General features: G+C 27.7%; 2 protein-coding genes across 2 annotated transcripts; one reads left to right on the top strand and one right to left on the bottom strand.

The window, feature by feature from the left end:
- Positions 1–152: 152 nt before the first annotated feature.
- LOC132935247 (uncharacterized) lies at positions 153–8,470 on the top strand. The gene is made up of 9 exons (XM_061001722.1): positions 153–468; positions 2,830–3,021; positions 4,177–4,363; positions 4,457–4,558; positions 5,050–5,120; positions 5,187–5,330; positions 5,668–5,986; positions 6,060–6,181; positions 8,198–8,470. The coding sequence occupies exons 1-9, from the start codon at positions 290–292 to the stop codon at positions 8,355–8,357; spliced, it is 1,476 nt and encodes a 491-aa protein (XP_060857705.1). The 5' UTR covers positions 153–289; the 3' UTR covers positions 8,358–8,470.
- On the bottom strand, positions 8,350–15,685 carry LOC132935246 (inosine-5'-monophosphate dehydrogenase). Its single transcript, XM_061001721.1, has 10 exons — positions 15,261–15,685; positions 12,556–12,604; positions 10,975–11,076; positions 10,338–10,466; positions 10,114–10,269; positions 9,722–10,009; positions 9,560–9,650; positions 9,252–9,491; positions 8,801–8,957; positions 8,350–8,735 (listed from the first exon to the last, which is right to left on the bottom strand). Exons 1-10 carry the CDS (start codon positions 15,332–15,334, stop codon positions 8,486–8,488), a joined length of 1,536 nt encoding a protein of 511 aa, XP_060857704.1. The 5' UTR covers positions 15,335–15,685; the 3' UTR covers positions 8,350–8,485.
- Between the last annotated feature and the right edge of the window lie 6,962 nt (positions 15,686–22,647).

The following is a 22,647-nucleotide window of genomic DNA, read 5'->3' as shown; positions in this document are numbered from 1 at the left end:
CCGATATAGAAGCAGAATTTACGGGCTTATTAGCCAGAGCGGTATGAAGCCACTATTACACACAAGCGCTAGTGGTTAATTTCCGAGCTGTTTTTCATAGTGATTTCGGTAGACACGTCGTTATCACGACTCGTTGGATATCTTAAGTGTCCAACCGTACTATCTTAAATCGTGCATTCGAATTTCGAACAATACACAACTGATCAATTTGTTGTTTTGTTTATTAGTTAACGTCGAAAGCTATTCAACCGTTTCTCTGGACCGACTAACTTTTAAAGTTGGAGAAACTATGGAAATCTCTAGACGCTTTTTTGAAATACTCAAGTCCACTAATTACCATGTTGGACACTTACCCAGAGAGTTATTCGCAAACGAAGAACAGCTTCCCGAATTATTACCTATTTTCACGATTTTTATCAATAGTGTCACACTAAAATCAAATTGTTTGACACCTAAGGAATTAGCGCTGTAAGTATATTCTATTATTAATTTCATTATGTAGACACATTTCTTTAATATTATAGTTATCAAAGTTCCCCAGTAATTAATTAAAAAGTATGAACTTCAAGTGAATTAATTTTGACTAATTAAATAATGTAGAGATATTTGAACCAAATTTTCCAAGATATTAGGTAAAAATCATTTTACAAATTTCCACATATTACGTCGTTCAACTGAAATGGATTAAAATATGATCATACTTATACAATGAATATTATATTTTATTATTATTATTAAGTGATAAATAAAAATACATTTAGATTTGTTCCTTACATTTTCAATAGAAATAAATAATGGTTTTGGGTTTTTGCTCTTACCTATGTGCAATGCATTTTTATAATTATCGAAAAATATTCTAAATAAGTTAACATTTGTTTTGTGAACTGATAATTTACAATATTTTATTCTAGATTTTATTTTATTTATTGTTTACACATAATATCATATTTTAAGCAAATAGCATATTTGACTAATTGAATTGTTTTTTCTTTTTTTTAGAATAAATGTAGACATAGGGTAGTTGAAATCTGCTAAAAATCTGTCTGTTCTTTTTTTTAGTTGTATACTATTAATGTCCCCACACACTGCAGCGTTGGCGGTGGTTGAGGTAAAATAATTCCGGACACAATTTACCAGAAGACAAAATAATTTACCACCACTGCTGCAGTGTCTGAATACCTTTATATGAATAATATATAGGTGTAAAGTGTATAATAAAAGTGTTATAGGTAGATATTTTTAACAATAATATATAATATATGCTTAAAAAGCATTTAAAAACGTCTACAATCCTGGGCTAGTTAGGAATAATTTCTAACTAGTTAAAGTTAGAATATTAAAAAAAAAAATTGTCTAGTCACCTATGTATTTAAGTTATATACTATGCCTATAAAGTAACTTATACTCTGTTCAGCAAAAGACAGTGCCGCGCACCGACGAAAATTGGTTCACCCACGCAACACCCTGCCATTGGGGAACCAGTTTCGATAGCATAGTGAGGCGGAGGGATGCGCAGAATCGGTGTGCTCTTTCGCTGAACACAGTATAGTTAGATTATAAGTTTGTCGATTTAAACAATTTAAAAAAAGTATTATAATAAGTATAGGTAATATACATATAAAGAAACCAGAATTCAATTTTAATAAATATGATACAATGATAAATTATTTGAAATTCTTATGATATTAAATTAATTTAGGTACTTAAAATATTGATTACATTTTATTGAGTGTTTGTTAAAAATTTTGTATTTTGGATTTTCAGGATTTAATACATTTTGTACTCAGGTAAATTTTATATTAAACAATAGCTTATTAAAAAGCTTTCGAATAACTTTATGATTGTTTTATAAATAACTAGTTAAGTTACTCAAACAAGCTATTAAAGAAAGTAGCTAGTTAAGTTATAAGTTAATAAGAAAAGTAACTTAAAATAGTTATTTTTAGAGTTACTTATTTATAATATGAAGTTATTAAAGTGGGAACCATACAATTTTACAATATTATGCAATGTGCGTTTTTTTGAAAGTAAAAGTTGCTTTCATTCATTCATAATTCAATCGATTTGAAAATTGTTTTTATCTCCATATTATAGGTAAATGAATAATTTTACAAAATTGCTGTTTTAAAATTATTTTTTCTTAGACTAGGGTATGGGAGGCTATAAGTCATACATCATAATATTATTAATATATTAATAATTATGATTATATAGCTGTCATATTATATTACATTAAAAAATTTGTAAGAATCGCGAGTAAACTTAAGTTTTTTTTATTTTCTCCCATTTGGCTTCGACTTCCTATTTATAAAAATATCCAAGTGCGATCACCAGATAGCTTGGTGGTCCAGACCCTGTGACCCCAGACACTGTGCCCAGCACTGCATTTTAATCAAAAATATGCAAAAACGCAACCTAAAAAAATGTAAGCCTTCCCACCAAAACACAAAAAAAAAATACTAATTTTTTTCACTTAATACTTATTATATTATGAAATTCTAGGTTTAATTATTCTTGTGATGTGTATATTTTTCTAACACTACAAATACCACTTAGTTTAGTCTGGTTATTGCCTAAACAATTTTAAAGTAGAAAATACTAGAATATATATATAAAAAAGCAGAAATCTAGTAAAAAGAATTTTTTTTTTTAAATACTGAAATATTAAAAATAAGCAGCATTTTTACATTTTAAATCACAACACATGACGAGACATCTATTTTTATAGCACTCTGCTAGATTTTAAGTTAACCTAAACAAAATAAGCTAATGATTTAGAAAATGACCAAATTCTGCTTATTATTGAATTGGGTGTATTTTTTTTTTTAGTTACACTACAATATCTTCAAAGCATGATAATTTTTCTTCTCTAGAAAAAGTATCAAAAGCCATTGATCAATTTTATGATGAATCTACTAAAGATGCAATAATATGCTCTTCTGATCTGGAAACATTAGAAAGAAAAATTTTAAAATCTGAACAAGAATTAAATGATTTAAAAGCACATGGAACATTATACGAGTAAGTAAAATAGAATAATAATTATCCAATAAATTATTTAGATGATCAGTAGTATTTGCATATTAGAACTGTATGCACTAAATGTGTAGAATTACTATGTGATTAGAACATTGTGTGTTTAGAATGTGGTGCCAAAATGTGGCAAAATTCAACCATGTGTTAATTACCTTTTATTCTAAGAGTTGAGAAGGTAAATGGATACCCTCTTCATATTTTTGGTCTAGTGGTACATTTTCCCCCAAATTTTTTAAAAATATATTTGAATATGAAATAATTATTTCTCTCGAAGAAAATATTTTGGAAATATCTGACCATTTATTTTTATTAATTGTTTATTATATTTTATTTAAAAAATCTTTTTGTTATTTAAAGTTATTTTAGAATCTTAGTGGAGCAATGAATGTATTGGTTTTACAATGTTCTGTGTTTTTTTTTTTAATTTAAAAAGTTAAAATATATTGAAAATTATGCTTGCATGATAATCTTTGAGAGAGCTATATCTAAAACAAAACTAGTTGTGCATTGTATTTTGTACAATAACCCCGATATATTATGATTTACGATATATATCAATATGTTGACTGTATTTTAAACTTTAATTTATTTAAATTAGACGCAGTAATAAAAAAAAAATATACCTATTGCAATATATCTTCACAATTTTTTTTTAAATTTAAATTTATAATTTTGTTTTATTAGTCTAAAACGTATATAATTTATCTATCAAGGAATACCCATGAACGCCGATAAGATAAAAATATTATATAAGTTAAAGAAATAAAGAATTACAGAATCGTTGTATTATTTACTCTGAAAGGTTAAGAAAATCTAATACAAATGTTTGGTGAATATTTTAAGTACCTACCTAAGGTTTTAAGTTTTTGTATTACAACAAAAAAAAAAATTTATTTTGTCAAAAACAGGTTATGGTAAAAATTCTCCTGTTTTTGACATAGAAAACCTGCACTCTAAAACTGCAGAATAATAAATACTTCAACATATACAGTTTTGTGCATAGTTGGTGCCGTGGTCCAAGTGCATCATCAAAACCGATTGTCTAAATGCCTCTCATTGTGATTTTTAATGTATTATAACGCTTTGTTTTACATCTTATTTGGTTTCAAAAACTTTTTAATAATACATTTTAATTTTTAGAAAAAAGATACATTTGATGGATGATGAAATTGCATTACTCAAACAAAAAGAGAATATTGTCAGCTTATCTTGTTTTAAAACTGAAAATAATTTGGATGCAGTTATGAAAAAATTTACAGACGAAGTTGATACACTTGGTACTAATGTTAATAAACTTCATTATCATGTCACGAACAGTATGACAAATGTAAATGTTGTTTGAAAAATTCTAATTATTCTTGATATTATATACTGCTAATGTTATATGAAAAAATAATAAAATTTTTATTTAAATGTTTAGGATAACGAATGCTTAACAAAACTAGCATCAAATAACTTAATTAATTTGACTGATTTATGGCGCCAACAGATTTTTAAAATGATTGATGTATGGTTTAAAGAGGTAGAGTAAAATTGTTTATATTATTACTAATATTTGTGTATGTTATGTCTTAAGAGAATTAGCGCATTATTTGTTTTCTCAAATTGTTTGTTCCTAATAATGATTATAATCATATTAATTTCTAAAATTAGAGTAAAATTACCTCTTATGAAATTCAAAGGTAAGATCATTTTTTAGGGCATCTCATAGGCGTTATATTATATATTAATTTTAAAGCGAGTTAAGAATATTTTAGGATGTACAAACAGTTTACTATTTTAAAATACTCATAACTTGCTTTAAAATTAAAATATAATAAAACCCCTATGAGATGCTCTAGATAATAATCATACCTTTAAATTTTATAAGAGGTAATTTCACCCTAATTGGAGTATTTAATATGATAATAATCATTATTGTGAACTTAAAATATGCTATGTTGCACGTAGGTCAAAGAGAATACAAATACTGCGCTAACATCCTCTTAATATAAATAACTTTATAATTTGCAGGAAAATATTTCATCAGTAATAAATGATAAATTTTCTACAAAAATCCATACTCTAAGTCAACTCTCACAAAGGTTAATATTTATTTATTTAGAAGATATCTAGGTTATATAATTAATCAAAGTATATATTATGTGCAGTTGTACAGCTTTACGGATGGCTGGAATGAAAAAAAAACGTGAGGTATCAAAATTAAATTTAGTAGTGAATAATGTATTCAACATTAAAAATTATTTTAACGAGGATAAGGAGAATCTACATTCTAACAATCAAGATATAATAAAGTAATTATTAATAATGTAAAACTATTAATAATAAAAAAAATTATCCCTTATATACTAGGGCATGACAAATTAGATAGGTATCATTACAGTTATACTAGTTTTGCACAGTTGATACGTATCTCCTTCACCTCCGGCCAATATCTTAGTTCTCCACTTATCATTAGTTGATTTTAACATATTTCTATATTATATATGTATGTATATGATTGACAGCCAATAAGAAGTGGAGAACTACGATAAAGAGCATATCAAAATACCTATCTAATTTGTCAAGTACTAAGGATTGTTACATAGTTCTTTGTGAGAATATAGTTTTAATAATAAACTTTTGTTTCAGTTACATTGACAAGCACATAAAAGATCGAGAATTAATCTTGGAAATTAATCAACATTCACAATCTACTGAATATGATGATATACAATCTCATATATCGGAAACAGTGATAGCAGACGCGACACATAAACTATCAGAATTGGAAACAATTAATGACCGTATAACATTTATACAAGATTCTATTGAACACTACATCATGATGTGTGATGTGTTGTGGTGCCTGATGAGAACAGGTTGTTCTATGGCAAACTTAAAATGCGAATTAGTGTTATATTGTATCAATACTCTTGAAAAAACTTTTGATGACATTACATTTGGAGCTGTAAGTATAAGAAAACCACAATAATTATTTAAATTATTAATTGTTCATTTTAATGTACTTTCTATATGGTTAGAAATGGGATTTGAATCACAAAGGCACCGAAGAACCAAAAATTCGTCAAAACTACTCACCTACTGAAAGTGAATTTGTAAAATTTGATGGATATAAACGTTACTCCAGCATTTATACTAACAGGTGAGCCTTTTTATTTTATCTCTATTTATTAATGTTAAAAAATTGAATCATATTAAGGCATCTTCTGATAACAGATGTCAACTTAGAATTATTTTTCAAATTCTAATTAATAAATTTAATTTTTGTAAACAAATGACGAGTAGAAGATGCATATTTTATGTTCAATGCCGCTCGGCACATTTAATCATTTTTACCAACTTTCAACATTTCAAAAAATTTTTAGTTTTACAAAAAAAATGTTGTTTTTTAATCAAAAAATATATATTAGATTAGGTTTTCATTTCTCCTTGATTTTTCATCTATTCAAACTTTCAAAATGTTTGACATTTTCTCCACTTATCAATCATAATACTCCTTGTTTTCAATTGAAATCTAATATATTCTAAAATTATATATCTTTTTGTGAACAAATAGAATTGTTCCTAGTATAAAAAGCATGAACAAATAGAATTGTTCCTAGTATAAAAAGCATAATATGGTCATTCAATCACTGATAGAAATTTAGTGTATTCGCATAGACTGGAAAATACCTTAATATGCTACCCTAATGGTGTTTTTTCCATTTTTTCTAACATTCTATGGTAATTTTTCAAAACACATTTTAAGGCACTGGCATCGTTATGAGGTAGCAATTATTGTTATCCCACCAATTATATTGTTTGATCTACCATATTCTCCCATGCATCATTAGACCACATACAATTATATAAAGATATTATTGAAGATAGTTGCTACCCCATGATTTGACTTCAAAAGACACCCCCCGTTTTGAGGTATTCCCTTACAGTGTTTTAACTAAGTTCGGTCATTAATTAGGTATTACGATTAATCATAGCATACAAAAATTATTCAAGGTGGAAACTGGTCACCCTCTAATATTCTAAGGATATATCATAATTTATTATTAGGTATTACTATTATACGGACTAAAGGTTGAACTGATCTTAACCAAAAACCTCTTATTATATATTTTATTATATAATAATTATTATAATATTGCATATTATTATTATTAGCTAAATTATAAGCCAATATCAACGTAACATAGAATGAGTTCGTTGTATAGTTAACCTTAAAATTAGTCAAAATATTTTAAAATTTCCATTGTAATTATAAATTAAATTATGATATGACAAAATGTTTCAAGTCCCTGTGATCAAATTGATTTCATCAAATCAAAAATCAACAATGTTTCAAGTTGATTTCAAATTACAACAAAATTATTAGGGTTTGTAGGCAAATTAATTAATTTTTATTTTTTTGAACAAAGATAAAAAATAATTCTTACATAAAAGTATAAATGTGTATCATTTAATTTCTATACCGATAGGTAAACATTATTTTATACTTTTTTTTTATATTTTGTGTTAGTTAATATTGATTACAATTTTTACGGTACAAATCAAAAATAGCTAGATCAAATGACATTTTGTAGATGTTATATTAAAAATTACTTGTTATGACTAGAATGCACTCACATGGATATGTCATATTACTAAGCAAGTCCAAACCATTAACGCTTCACCAAAGTATATGGTTGTACATTTTAACACAAATTTGGTGATAGGTGAAAACCTAATACATTTTATAATTGTTTTTTTTTATATATATTTATATTGACTTATAATCCAAACCCTAATAATAACTAATATTATTTTCTATCAATTTTATCAATGTTAGAATTTAAAATGTCCTACATTTTTTTACCCATATATTTTTGATATTAAGCAGAGGAATAAACTTTTAAAGAACCTTGGCTATTAAAATTGAATATTTTATGAATTTTTAACTTTTGAGGGATAAAATAATTTTATTACATGTGCATTACATCTATTCATTGGTTAGTAAACTGCATTCAAGCATCACTTGTTGCTAAATTTAAACTATAAATTAAAACACCATGTGTTATTAGGATTACAGTTTCTAAAGTACGATATTAAGTAAATAATATACTTATGTTGAGTTATGTTATAATAAAAATAATCAATGAAATATCTTGGTTATTTTTTTTTTCAGTGATGAAATTGAAAAATTATCAAAAATGGTACAACAATGGAAAAGTAAATATCATTATAGCAGAAATGAATGTAACCAGCTTGCCACTTTACAACAACAATTACAAATGTATTGTGACACAGTTAATAGTTTAACTTTAAAGTATTCAAATATAATGTAATGAGTAGATTTTTTATTATTTTTATTTCATTGGAAAACAATATGATAGGTTAAGTAAAAATTTGATATAGTTTTGTATTTACTTAAGTATAAAATAAATTGATAATTAACAAATATCACGTTTTCATACTAAAACAATCGTTTTTCATACGAAAATAGACTGTGTACATTTCCTTCAAGTTGTGCTGAATGTGTACGTCTTTCAAACCTAAGTTCACCTGATAACATCATAGCTCTGAGGTTTTTAAGCGATTTAGTACCAATATCTTGACAACTGTGTCTTAGACCACACTGTATGTATGGTAAAAATCTGAGAGCGGAACCTTTATCCACAATTGTTCCACTGACACCTTGAGCAACTTTCAAGGAATCTTTCTCGCTGTGAATAAAAATCCAGTTAAATTAAATGCGTCATGTGACGACAAAAATATTATTTTATTATACCTATGGAAATATCGGTTTAATGCTGATCCTTTTGCATCTTTTCTGTTCATTGCTTCCAAACTACCCATACCACGATATTTCTTTAGCCTCACACCGTCTGAAAAGAAATATTCACCAGGTGATTCAGATGTTCCGGCTAACATGGATCCCATCATTACTATAAAAAAAAAAACATAAAATTAATAAAACATTATGGGTACTTTCACTGTCACGCTAAGCTTAACTTAACATTTTAAATGAAATAATATTTATAAGCAAATTGTATTTACTGTAATTTATATTAAATAGTATTCTATGTATTGTAAATGAATTATAAGCATTTATTCTATCAAACATCTGGAAGTTTATTCTAGTTATGCCAAATTATTACAATACAAGTTTTTTTCTTGCAATTATTTTGGATTCTTATTATTATCCTTTGAAACTATAATAGTAGGTTAGGTATAATTACCAGTAGATGCTCCCAGTGCAAGAGATTTAATTATATGACCTATGGATTGAATTCCACCGTCACCTATAACAGGCACACCAAACTGTGAAGCATATTGAGCAACTCTATAAACAGCAGTTCCTTGAGCCCGACCAACTGCCATTACTTCTTGTGTTGTACAAATAGAACCACAACCCATACCAACTCTTAGGCCATCAGCTCCAGCATCTATGAGAGCTTTTGCTTGTGCCATAGTCACAACTAAAAATAATTATTATGTTTAGTTAAATGATAAATTAATAATAAAATTTACAAGCATAATGAATTACCGTTTCCTGCAATAACTTGTAATGACGGGAGATTTTTTTTAATGTATTTAATCATGTCAATTTGATACACTGAGTTTCCTTGTGATGAATCCTAATAAATAGGTCAGACGATAAAATAGTTTGATAGACAGCAATAGAGAAATTTAAATGAGTTATTCTTACCAAAACTATAACGTCAGCTCCAGCTTGATGTAATAAATGAAGTCTATCTTTGTCATCCTCGCGTGTTCCTATAGCGGCACCGACTAAAAGTTGTTTATTTTCATCTTTTGATGCTTTTGGATAATTACGTGATTTTTTCAAATCTGTTCTGGCAATTAATGCTACTAATTCACCATTTTCATTTAAAATGGGTAATTTCCCTTTTTTGGAATTTTCTAAAAGGCTATTGGCTTGTTCTAAAGTAACCCCAGATTTTGCTGAAATTATATTTTCTATTCTTGTCATTACCTGAATATTAAAAATATATATATATATATATTATTAAATTTTAAATTCTGCACTATCTAGTGGGTATTTTTTAGAAACATCAAAACATAAATTTAAATAATTACCAAGTTGACTGATTGTTGCAGTTGTTCCGATCCTTCGAGAAAATCAATATCCCTAGATGTAACAATACCAACTAACTTGCCACCCAATTTGCCATTTTCAGTAACAGGAAAACCACAAAATCCATGTTCTTCTTTTAATCGAAAAACATCAGATACCTATAATCCACAATTAACTCTTTACTTTTTTTTTTTATGAAATTTGCAATTTAATGAAATATATTTACCAATAAATCTTGAGATATAACTACAGGGTCCCGAATAAATCCATGTTTATATTTTTTTACCTTCAGAACTTCACTTGCTTGATAGGCGGGTAAGCAATTATGATGAATAATACCAATGCCGCCACAAAGCTATAAAAAAAAACATAAACCTGATGATTTGTTTATTACATGGGTAATTTTTATAAGAAATTCATAGTTGTATCAGTTAATTGCCTTCATGAATTTGTGATGTTTTTATTACACAAGGAACTTTAACTGTACTGTACCTAGTTATCAGATCAAAGTAGGTTTTATTTAATATAATCATTTTTTCTTAATGATATACATTTATCAATTTTTCTGCCCCTGTCTTAATTAATTTAAAATACTGTATGTTATCTTTATTTATACTTTTTTGCAATAAATATGTTAGGTATATTAAAAATAACAAAATTAAGTTGCATAACTTATAGAATATTATTAGGTAAGTATAAGAGACGAATACATATATTTAATTGTAACAGAGATAAGACAGTATTATTTATTATTTTGATTAATTCACCAATTAATAAATTATAAATAAAATAATCACACTCATTATTTTGTTAGTTGCAATATCAAAATATTATTATTCATAATGGAATTAAATTTAACTTACTGCCATTGCTGTAGCCATTTCTGATTCAGTTACAGTATCCATTGGTGATGATACTAATGGTGCTTGAAGAGTAATATTTTTGGTTAATGGTGAAGACAAGTCCTAAAATTACCAATAATATTTAGATTCATCTCTAGTGTAAAAATTAGATTGATACACTGAGTTACATTAATTCACTATTTTTATATTTTAACTTAATAGTTTAGCTATGTTGACTATCAACAATATGTTGTGCATATTGTTAATTCTTTGTCAAATATTGTTCATTATTCATAAGAAAAAAAATATAGATTTAAAAATGATCATATAATTAATTAATTTGGAAAATGGGTATTAGTTTAGTATGTATTTAGTATTTATAGTCAAATTAAAAATTATAAAATTATGTTACATTATTATTAATTAATTAGTAATACAAATATAAAATAATACAGGATTACATTTAATAATGTAAAAATCAGTTAAAAAAAATGAACATTGAATACAACAACTATATAACCTATTCAGAAGTATGTAGAAATAATTCAAACAATTTCATATAATTATTTTGTTTTAAAAAAAATTATAAGCAATACACTTTTTGTATATCACTTAAAAACATTTAAAAATTTATCCTGCCTGTTAATAAATTGGTACCCATATATTGTCCGTATACTAAACTCGATTTTCACTCAGTAGGTCACATACTAAACGAATACCAGAAAATGTAATATATGCATACCTATTGAAGTATCAACTAATAACCGTTATATTTTATTCAAATTCATAAATATTATGAACATTTTAAAAGATTATTAGAAAAACTTTACCTAAATAGACAATAGTTTTCAAAATCAATGTATAATTTATAGTTTTTTTTTTATTCCGGTATTTAAATATGTATGACTATTAAAGTTTTTATATGATTTAGTTAACTAATTTGGAGTTGCATAAAAACTACTTAATTTAATTGTTTACTTGAATTTATAAGGCCAATAATGGGCTACTAAACCATGCGTAATGGATCATTAGTTCACTATCAATTCATTAAATATTTAGAAATAATTGATGAAATCTAAATCTGGCATGGAAGTTTTAGAAGATATTTTTTATTTTTTCATAAGAAAACAAATAATATTTAAATCTAAATTCCTGTTGACATCTTGATTTGCAATTTTAGATTTTGAATATCTTAAAAATCAGTCACAGTTCTTTAAATAGTATTTTTTCATTAGGTATTATTTTTACATTTTAAATGTTAACACAAGTTCAGGAAAAACGTTTTTAAGTAAGTACCTACCCACATTAAAAACAATTTTATTTGTCATATTTTAATGTTTTTGAGGTCAAATAAATGATCTATTGGACACAAACAAATCTACATTATTTAAAAAAAAATGCCCTATTAATACAATTTTTAGTACTCTAATGCCCTGGTAGTGATGTGTTCAGCTCTTATCCATTTTAAAATACAAATTCTTTGGCTTCTTATAATATTATATATTTATACTTAACACATATCAGATAGTTATGTAATACTTTAGTAGGCTACTGTGTTAGGTAATTATTTTATAATTTGGTAGCAAGTAAATAAATACTTACAACATCTCCAGCTACAAAATCAATAAATCCAGGCAGTAATATGAAGTCACTGAAACATAGAACAAACAAAACATTAAAAAAAATTTGATTGAGATATAATCATATTGACCATGTAATTGTACCTACAACTGTACACAGTTAACTATTGATTAGACACAGTTAAATAATGCCATTGCTATTCTTTCAGAATTTATATAATAATCAATAGTAATTTTAATTTTTAGTGTGTTGTTTGGGTTGACGTACACATAAAAGTATAATTTAAATGTTATACTATGTAGATAACACCTAAATTATAATATTACATTTACATACCGTTAATTATAATTTATAACTCGTTATGTACTTAGGAGTAAACATAAAAAAAAAATGATAACATTATAGTTTTCTATTCAATCAAATGCTAAAATATTTTAACAAATTAATTAGGTACAGTAACGGACTAAGATAGATACGACTGGAAGCAATATCCTGAGCGGATGATGGGGAGCCAGACCACAATTGCCTCGGTACCTTCTACTCTTCCATTCTTAGATTAATTTTTAGCGAACATGAACGCTACCTACTTAGTAAAATATCAACTATTTTAATACATTAATTATCTATGATAATATAATTGTTATTATTATTGAAAATCAACCTATCTATCCACACAGCCACTAAATAGCAGTAATGTCTGGTATGCACAGAAATCAGCAGAGGCAATTCGGGCCCATTAAAAATTTGTTTGTTTTCAGTCTTCTCTATCTTAGTCCGTGGGTACTGTTAACTAATTTATATAACAAACTTACAATATCATACAGCAATAACAATGTATAGATATTAAATTAAATGGTGTCGTTAAAATAAATAATCAGGGAAATAATATAGGCAGAGTACAATTGGGTATATTTTGTTTAATAATTGGTGTTCAATTTATCATCATATTACCTATATTTAATTATTTTACCAAGGATATTATCATAATAATGCTTTTCCATTTTTAATAGATTTAAAATAGGTTTAGGATTTAAGTTTGAACGGAATGAATTGCATCATTATTTTCAATGCAGAATTTAATTATTAAAAAATATATTACTAGGTAGTAAAAATGTTTATTTTTAAAGTATCTATGTACATATCTATCTTTTAAATATAATGTGTAAGTATTCATTTGTCACGCCTAAGTAGATTAAAGAGATGACCTACAACAACATAGTTGTATCACGTTTCAACTACCTATGTTACATAAAGAAGTAAAGAATTACTGTCTACTGAGCTGTTTTTAAAACCAATAAATAAATAAAACAGGGAAAACATCTTCCTTGATTTTTATGTTGTGGGATTTGAGATTTCACTTTAGAACCCATTAAGAATCTATTATCTATTAAAATTATTTATTCAGTAGGTAAAATTGTAAGTATTAGTAAATATATTCATAACTTCACTGCTGAGCAAATAACTATGGAACTAATATTACCCCAATACATAAATAAATGTCATAATATATATTTCTGTCAATATAATATATAGATAAGTAGTATGCCAGTAATACAATTTTGACCAGTGGTGTATAACAAGCAATTTTTAAAAAATTATTCAACAAGCCTTATCAACATTTATTACTTTTTATTGAACACTATAGTTGTTTTGTTTTATTGATAGGGTAATAAAAGTAGATACTTAACTTTCAGTCTAGTGATATAAGTTAATACCTATAATACCAACAACTTACACAGTGATTATAATGTAGATCAAAATAGATGTTACAAGTGATACCTACCTACTCATAATAGTGTTTTACCTGCCTCATCAAGAATGATATTATATTAAATTGAAACAAATGATAAATTATATTGTGAAAAAAAAATATTAGTTAAGTAGGTCCTATTGTACCTTTTGGAGATATTGTTTATCAAGAATTTAATTTATAGTTTTACACATACCTACCTAATTAAAATTATATGTAGTATTCAACTTTATACCTAAATCTTGGGGTTTTTACAACTTGTTTGATATACATTAATATAGGTGACTATGGGTATATACCTATTAACAGTTTTAACGAGTTCAATTAATCTTTATTCAGATGACTCTTCGTTATTTCTCCCAGTAAATAATTTTAGCATCTTTATATGTACACTTCAATACCCACCTACCTACACAATTTTGTAGAAAATTATAATCAAACATATCCTCTGTAAATTTCCCGGAAATAGACATAGGGAAACTCTATAATAACAATTGGTGAAATTATTATTTTAGGCACTTAATTCACATCAAGACAAAGCTGGGGTGATGTATGCAAAATATGAATAATTGTAGTATTCTAAATGGTCAGTGTGTTTGACAGGCACTAAAGCAATGGAACGTCATAAGATTGTATGAGGGCTCAGGATTTGAATTTTTCTAGGGGCGCTCAAGCGCTATAGATTTGTTACTGTTGCAACAGCTTCTCCCCAGCTTTGAAATTCTTGTTCATATTTTAAAGACTCGGGAGTGTTACGGCTGTAACGAGTCTTATAGAACCAACATAACATTATACATACGTATAACATATACCTAGCCATCACATATATATTATATACATAGTGTTCACGGGAGGTGTTAAGTCAAATAACTGACCACTCCACCACACTTCCACCTCGCCACCCCAATGACAAGGCAAGTATGCGCTTGTCTGCCAGGGAAGTATAACAACATGATATTAAGTAGTTACTACGTACTTGTAAGTGAGGCCTTCGCCGGTGTTAAACAGCTCTTGGGCCGAAAGGCCGTCAACGACATTTGTTGCAGACATGATGTCTTGCGGATGGTTTGGTCAACGAAGAGGATTAATAGAGACGAGAAATTAATAAGCCGGTAACCGCGTCGTGTGCGAACCACGTGCAACGAACGGCGTACGTCGGCGAGAAGTGTCGGCGGCGGCGGCGGCGGCGGCAGCGTCGGCGTAGTGAATAGTGTCAGTGTGCAGTGACCGGTCGACGGTCGCGCGGCGGTGCGACGGTGGGGACAGAGCGAGTGAGAGAGTGCGGCGCAGCGCGTACTTACGTCACAACTCACAACACACACCGCGTATCGAGTGGCGGCGGCGGCCGACGAGGAGAATAATAATATAATATTTAAAACGTGTTGTTCGCGCGCACGCATCATCGCTGCGCAGTCCTTCGCCGGTCGTCATGACCAGTGACCGCTCCACCGCTTCCTAGAAACTGACAGATCACTACAACTACAGTATCACCTGTGACCAGTATACTTGTCTATGCCCGCGGGCCGCGACCCACCGACGCCGACGCGTTAACCGTCCGTGACCCGACGGCGAAATTTCGCGGCACTCCGATAGATTAATAATAATAATAATAATAGCTATAGGCTATACTATTATAGTATATTATTATAAATGGGATATTGCCGCGGTGTCGTGATGTCGGTCGAGTGACGACCACTACGATACGTTTCATAATGATAAACGAGCCAAAAGCTAGTGATAAATAAATGATTATGTAAAACTATTATTATAATATTATTTATTATCATTATTTCACTGATCCACTCGGAAACGATAAAATAACGACATGCATAATATGATATCATTGTACATGGTACATCATTACATAGTATTACATATTATCTAATAACTATAGTATAGGTATGCCATACAAACGGTGGTTGCTTCAGTGACTTTTTATGAAGGAAAATTAATTTAGTCGGCAATTTTTTTTTTTGGGGGGGGGGGGAGGATGGTCGAAAATAAAAATTAAGAAAAACTAAGATTTTTACGCTAAAAGTCAATTTTGATTTTTGGTTAAAAAAAAAAAGTAATTGTACATTTGTACCTAGCCCAATATAGGTAGAACCTACATGAAATTTTCACCGAATGTTGAAATTAGCATTTTTTATCTATCATACAATTAAAAAAAGCTGGTAAGTGGATGTACAGTATCAATAGGTAACAATAAGTGGGTCACTGTAATGGTGGTATAAGATTTGGATTCAATGGTATAATATTATAATATCATTGTATAATAATACTATTATTACTTATTTTTAATACGGACATACGGTAGCCGCTAAGTTGATTTAATATTTAATAATATAGAATTACAAAAAAATAAGTAAAATCTATATTTAATAGTATGTAATTTCATCCAAATTTGAACATAAAATAACTATAAAAAAACTGTGGTTTTGTATTTTTATATGTTTGGGTAACATATCATATTTTAAATTTTCAATCCTTATTAGCTATTTATATATTTATTATTTTATTAATAATTTTATACATTTTTATTTACAAAATAAATATCTACAAAATATCTACAAAAAAATTTTTGATTTTTAAATTTGATAAATTTTATGTAAAAATCGAACTTTAAATGCTAAAAAAAATTGTGCCTATGTATTTTTAATGTTTTTCAACTTCTATTGTAACAATATATCAGAAACCTTATAATAACTTTTCACGCTTTTTGACCCAACAATTAAAATTGTATTGACATCATTAGAAAAAAGTGGGTGAGTGGATGTCGCTCTACTGTATACTAGGTTACAAGAGGGTCACTGTAATGGATGGTGTTAAATTTGAATAAGAAAAACGATTCTGAGCGAAAACAGCAGTCAGTCAGCCCATGATATTACTAAGTATATTTGATGATATTATTGTGAATAAAGTAATTTATATATAACCTATTTACGTAAAATCTTGTTTTAAATTTTCAATCCTTAGATATAAAAGTTGAACATTTTATAAATTTTTAACTACAAAATAATTATTAAATTTTAAATTTGATAAATTTTGTCAAAATTTTAACTTTAAATGCTTATAAAAAAAAACAATTGTGCCTATGTATTTTTAATATTTTTCAACTGCTATAGTAACAATATTAACAAAAATTTTCAAGCTTTTTTACCCAACAAATAAAAAATTTATTGATATTTATAGAAAAAAAAACTAAAAAAATTTAAAACAGATAACGTCCATACACAGTTCAAAAAGAATCAAAATATTTTGATAATTTTATGGTGTATAGAAAATGGTAATATAAACATTCGGTGATATTTTCAAGTATCTACAGCCATTTTTTGTTTAATTACAACAAAATAAGAAAATCGTTATATGAGAAACCAAGTGAATATCAAATGTTGTAAAAATATGAATTTCAAACACTCATATAAAAATTTAATTTGACTTTCTTGTAGACATTTTTTTTTTTTTTTTGATAAAGGTAAACAAATTTATGAGTAATCTTGTATTACATTTTCAAATCTTAGATTTAAAAAGAACATTTTTCATGAATTTCTAACTAAAAATAATTTGCAAATTTTCGTCAATCTTACGTATTTTGAACTTTCGATGCTTATAAAAAAAAAATTGTGACTGGATTTTTAATTTTTTTTCATTTGCTTTTGAAACAATATTATTATGACTAGTGTCATCGCTTAATGGTGTGAGTGGCTTGGGGTTGAGAACTGCTTCAATTTTGCATAGAAATGTGGTCAGCTCTTCAAAATGTAACATATTATTTTTAACAATCTTTATTAAGTGTCTTTTTGCAAATTTCACTGCTGACTCCCACAATCCCCCAAAATGTGGATCAGACGAAGGTATGAAATGCCAATGGATTACATACTCAGTGAAAAAATCACGAATGGAGTCCTTTGAGTAATGTGACTTGAGTACCTAACATGTTAGTAACAACAAAATTAGTAATATTATCACTATATAAGTGATTGCATTGTCCTAGATGAGTCTCGAACCTTGACAATGCGGCTATGAATGCTTCAGCTGTGAGATTGGACATGAGATTCTAAATTAATTGCACGAGTCAAATAAACACAAACAATGAAATATATGCCTTCAGGAGGACTATAAACCTACTTGAACAAGACATATTATTTTCAAAACACGATATTGAACATTGTATTAAACAAATCTCAAAATGTATTTTATTTGTTTTTTTTTTTACAATTTAGTATGAAAAAGGTGGGTAAGTGGATGTCGCTCTGCTGTACAGTAGGTTACAAGTGGGTCACTGTAATGGATGGTGTTAAATTTGAATTCAATGATATAATATCATTGTACGAGTTTAAGAAAAACGATTCTGAGCGAAACCGGTCAGTTAGCCTATGATATTACTAAGTATCTTTGATGATATTATTGTAAATAAAATAATTTATATATAACCTATTTATGTGGAGCCTTGTTTTAAATTTTCAATCCTTAGCTATAAAAGTTGAACATTTTATAAATTTTTAACTACAAAATAATTATTAATTTTTAAATTTGATAAATGTAGTCAAAATTTGAACTTTAAATGCTTAGAAAAAAAATTATACCTATTTATTTTTAATATTTTTCAACTGCTATTGTAACAATATATCAGGAGCCTAGCATTAAATTTTCACGCTTTTTTACCTAACAAATAAAATTTTATTGGTATCTAGAAAAAAAACTAAAAAAATTGAAAACTGACAATATCCGTAAACAGCTCAAAAAGAGTCAAATTATATTCAAAATTTTATCGTGTATAGAAAATGCCAATATTAACATTCAGTGAAATTTTCATGTATATACAGTCATACGTTTTATTAATTATAACAAAATAAGAAAATTGTTTCATGAGAAATCGAGTGAACATCCAATGTTGTAAAAATATGAACTTCAAATGCTCTTATTTTTTTTTTGCTAAAAGTAGACAAATTTATAAGGAAACTTGTATTACATTTTTATATCTTAGATTTAAAAACAAAATTTTTTATGAATTCTTAACTCAAAATAATTTGGTAATTTTCGTGATTTTTCCATATTTTGTCAAGATTTGAATGCTTATAAAAAAAATGTGACCAAGGATTTTTAATATTTATAAAATTTCAATGTAACAATATAGTAGGAGCCTGGTATTAAATTTTCAAGTATTTTTACTCAACAAATAAAATTAATTGACATTCATAGAAAAAAAAACTAATAAAATAGGAAACCAGAAAATGTTTTTTAACAGTTCAAAACAAATAAAAATATTTTGAAAATTATATCGTATATTGAAAATGCAAATATAAACAACCAGTGAAAATTTCATGTATCTACGGTCATTTGTTTTAAAGTTACATAAAAATTGTACACGTAAAATAATAATAATAAATCTTAATAAAAGTCCCTCTGTCTGTCTGTAAATCTTTAAAAAGTACGAAGCGGATTTTGATGCAGTTTATTTAATTGATAGAATAATTCAAGAGGAAAGTTTATATGTTTATAACATGCATAATATAGTAGAGGAACACTGCCCTTTTTTGTATATACCAGCATAATATCTCGAAAATAACTCTACTTATTTTAATACGGTTTTCACTAATAAATCGGTTGAGTCACAAGGAAGGTTGTAATGTATAATAATTTTCCTTGGTGAAATTAATTGGGTGGCTGAAAATAATAACAATTTATGTCTTTATATATAAAAATAAATGTTTATCTCTATGTCATTGAACTCCTCTTAAACCACTGGACATTTTTTGTGTTTTTGAGTGAGTACCTGAATGGTTTAGATTCACAATTAGACCCAGTTGGTTCAACAATGAGACTTACGATAGACATTTTTGTATATAAATGGTTGCTATTGGCTATAGGAGAAATAATTTTGTAAAAATTAGTATTTTAAATGTTTGCCATTAGTTACTCTGCCAGATGAGGTACAAGCAGGGGTGGATTTAGGTATGTGGTGGCCCCTGGGTGGAATATATTGTGTATATACATAAACAAGGAAATATATTTTTTTTTATCAAATAATATTTATTATTATGTTTAGTAGTAGTCACAATTAACTACTATTTAATAATGAATAAGTATAAAAACAATCAAATCGAGTATAACTAGTATATTAAGTAATATTATCATAATATTAAGTGTAAGTAATTAAATGAAAAATAATAAATAAAAATAATAAAAATAATAATGTCAAGCAATTAAAATTAAATGCCTGGAACTTTTCTTAATTTATAAATCAATAATTTATAATAACGATAATTTATCTACAGACAGATAGTCTGTAATGTGTATTTTATATTTCCGAAAACTAATCTCATAATTCTGACAATGAATTAATAATCTATATTCTATATTCTTGCTAACCATCATGTTTTCTACGACATTCGACATATCATTCAGACCTACATGTGTATATTTAGAATCACATTTACTAATATTATTACAATCGACGGTGCACACCGATCGCGGACGGCATAAACTATCTTTTCTATATTTTTAGAGACCGTTCATTGTCAATAAACGTAAATACATCTATTATTAGTTAGTAAAATAAAAATTTTTAAATGTCCAAAAAAGTTCAATATTATTTAATTAAATATGTGTAAATATAAATAAAATATTTTTTCTGTATTCTAATTTAAATGTCATAAAATTGTGGGGGCCCCGAATTTGTGGGGGCCCCTGGGCTGCAGCCCACTCAGCCCTCCCCTAAATCCGGCCCTGGGTACAAGTATCCATCAAATTGTCGCACGCTTATGGTTTCGAATAAATAAATTATATCTTGAAACAAATATGAGAGTTGAATGTATATTTGTGGCTATTATATGGGTTCTCAAAAACTACTTGACCGATTTTGTGAAAATTTTGAATTGTTCTAGGAGATAATTATTATCAGGAATGTTTTAAGAGTAGTTTGTACCACGTTCGATTTATACCAGGTGCTATACCCAATCCACCACAAATAAATTGTTCACCTTGGCCGATTTAGTTCGCAAAGCTACCCAAGTTTATCTGTGAGCTGAGGTACCTAGGTAGGTACACCAAAACCAAGATACACTTATATAATCTACATTTTTTTAAACATTTATGGCGGGCGAAATCGAGTTATAGGTATAACTAAAATTGGATGTTGGTTTATCCGAAGTTATTAGCCTCGAAATATTACTGGACTGTTTTCAATAATTATTATTAATAACACAAAATATACAAGACAGTAGGTACCGTATCGGACGTCTTTGAAGTTTTCCACCCGACTTTACCTGATCCACTTTTAACGTTTTATTCAATTAAGATATTTTATTCAAATTTAGTTTTGTAGTTATTAAGTGTATAGTTTTTTTCTTATAAATATAGAATATAGATGGCAACAATTTGCAAGCTGTTAAAGAATGGTCATGGAGTTGCAAATTTCAAAAAGTACGAAAAAGATGAACGGTGGCGGCGGCGATTAATCGCGACAAGGCTCAGCCGATGATGTCCAATTTATAAAATGTGACCTTAAGTAATTGCAAGGATGCGAGCGGTGTCACACTTGTACCTATGTGGACTCGGAATAATGGCATAATAACGACCAACGAGTCGTGAACTGCATTCGAACACACACTGTGTGTGGACGTGCCGGCGCTCAACACGAACAATAATATTACACTACACTGCGTCGTCTCAGAATGAAAAGGTTCTAAATCAATTTTTTTGAAAAATGGTTTTTTTGTATATAATTATTTAATATTTATTGTTGTATAATTCAATCTTGAAATCGTATCGATCCGTTGATTATTTAAGGGATACACGGAATGAAAAGGTTCTAACTCATAAAAACGTGAATGATAAGGCCGAAACCGAGAAATATCAGTTACAACCTTTTCATTCTAAACAATAATTAAGAATGACAAACTAATTACCTACTAAGTACTATATGTAAATCCAATTCTGAGCGACTCTGCCCTGAAAGGTCAAATTTAATTGAATTTGAATTTATTTAGCATACAATTTAAACAAATTATAAGCCCCACAGGGAAATTGAATTTTCGGGGGTACCCGATGTCGAACAAATTCTGATTCGGGTCAAACAAATAACGTACTGAATATTAGCAAAAGAAAAATCCTGGAAAGTCCATTATTTACTTATGAGGGGGGCTGGGGAAACATTTCCTCGGCCCCACACGGGGAAATTGAATTTTCCAAGGTACCTGTTGTCAAACAAATTCTGATTCGGGTCAAACAAATTCAAACAAATAAAGTACTAAATATTGACAAAAGAAAATTCATGAAAATTGATATGTTGGGGGCTGGGAAACGTACGTTCGTTTTTGAATTACAAAAAATAATAAAATTGCTACATGATATGAAGTTCA

The sequence above is a fragment of the Metopolophium dirhodum genome, chromosome 1 (assembly GCF_019925205.1).
Source record: "Metopolophium dirhodum isolate CAU chromosome 1, ASM1992520v1, whole genome shotgun sequence".
NCBI classification, from domain to species: Eukaryota; Metazoa; Arthropoda; class Insecta; order Hemiptera; family Aphididae; genus Metopolophium; species Metopolophium dirhodum.
This window is presented reverse-complemented; position numbering and strand designations above follow the sequence as displayed.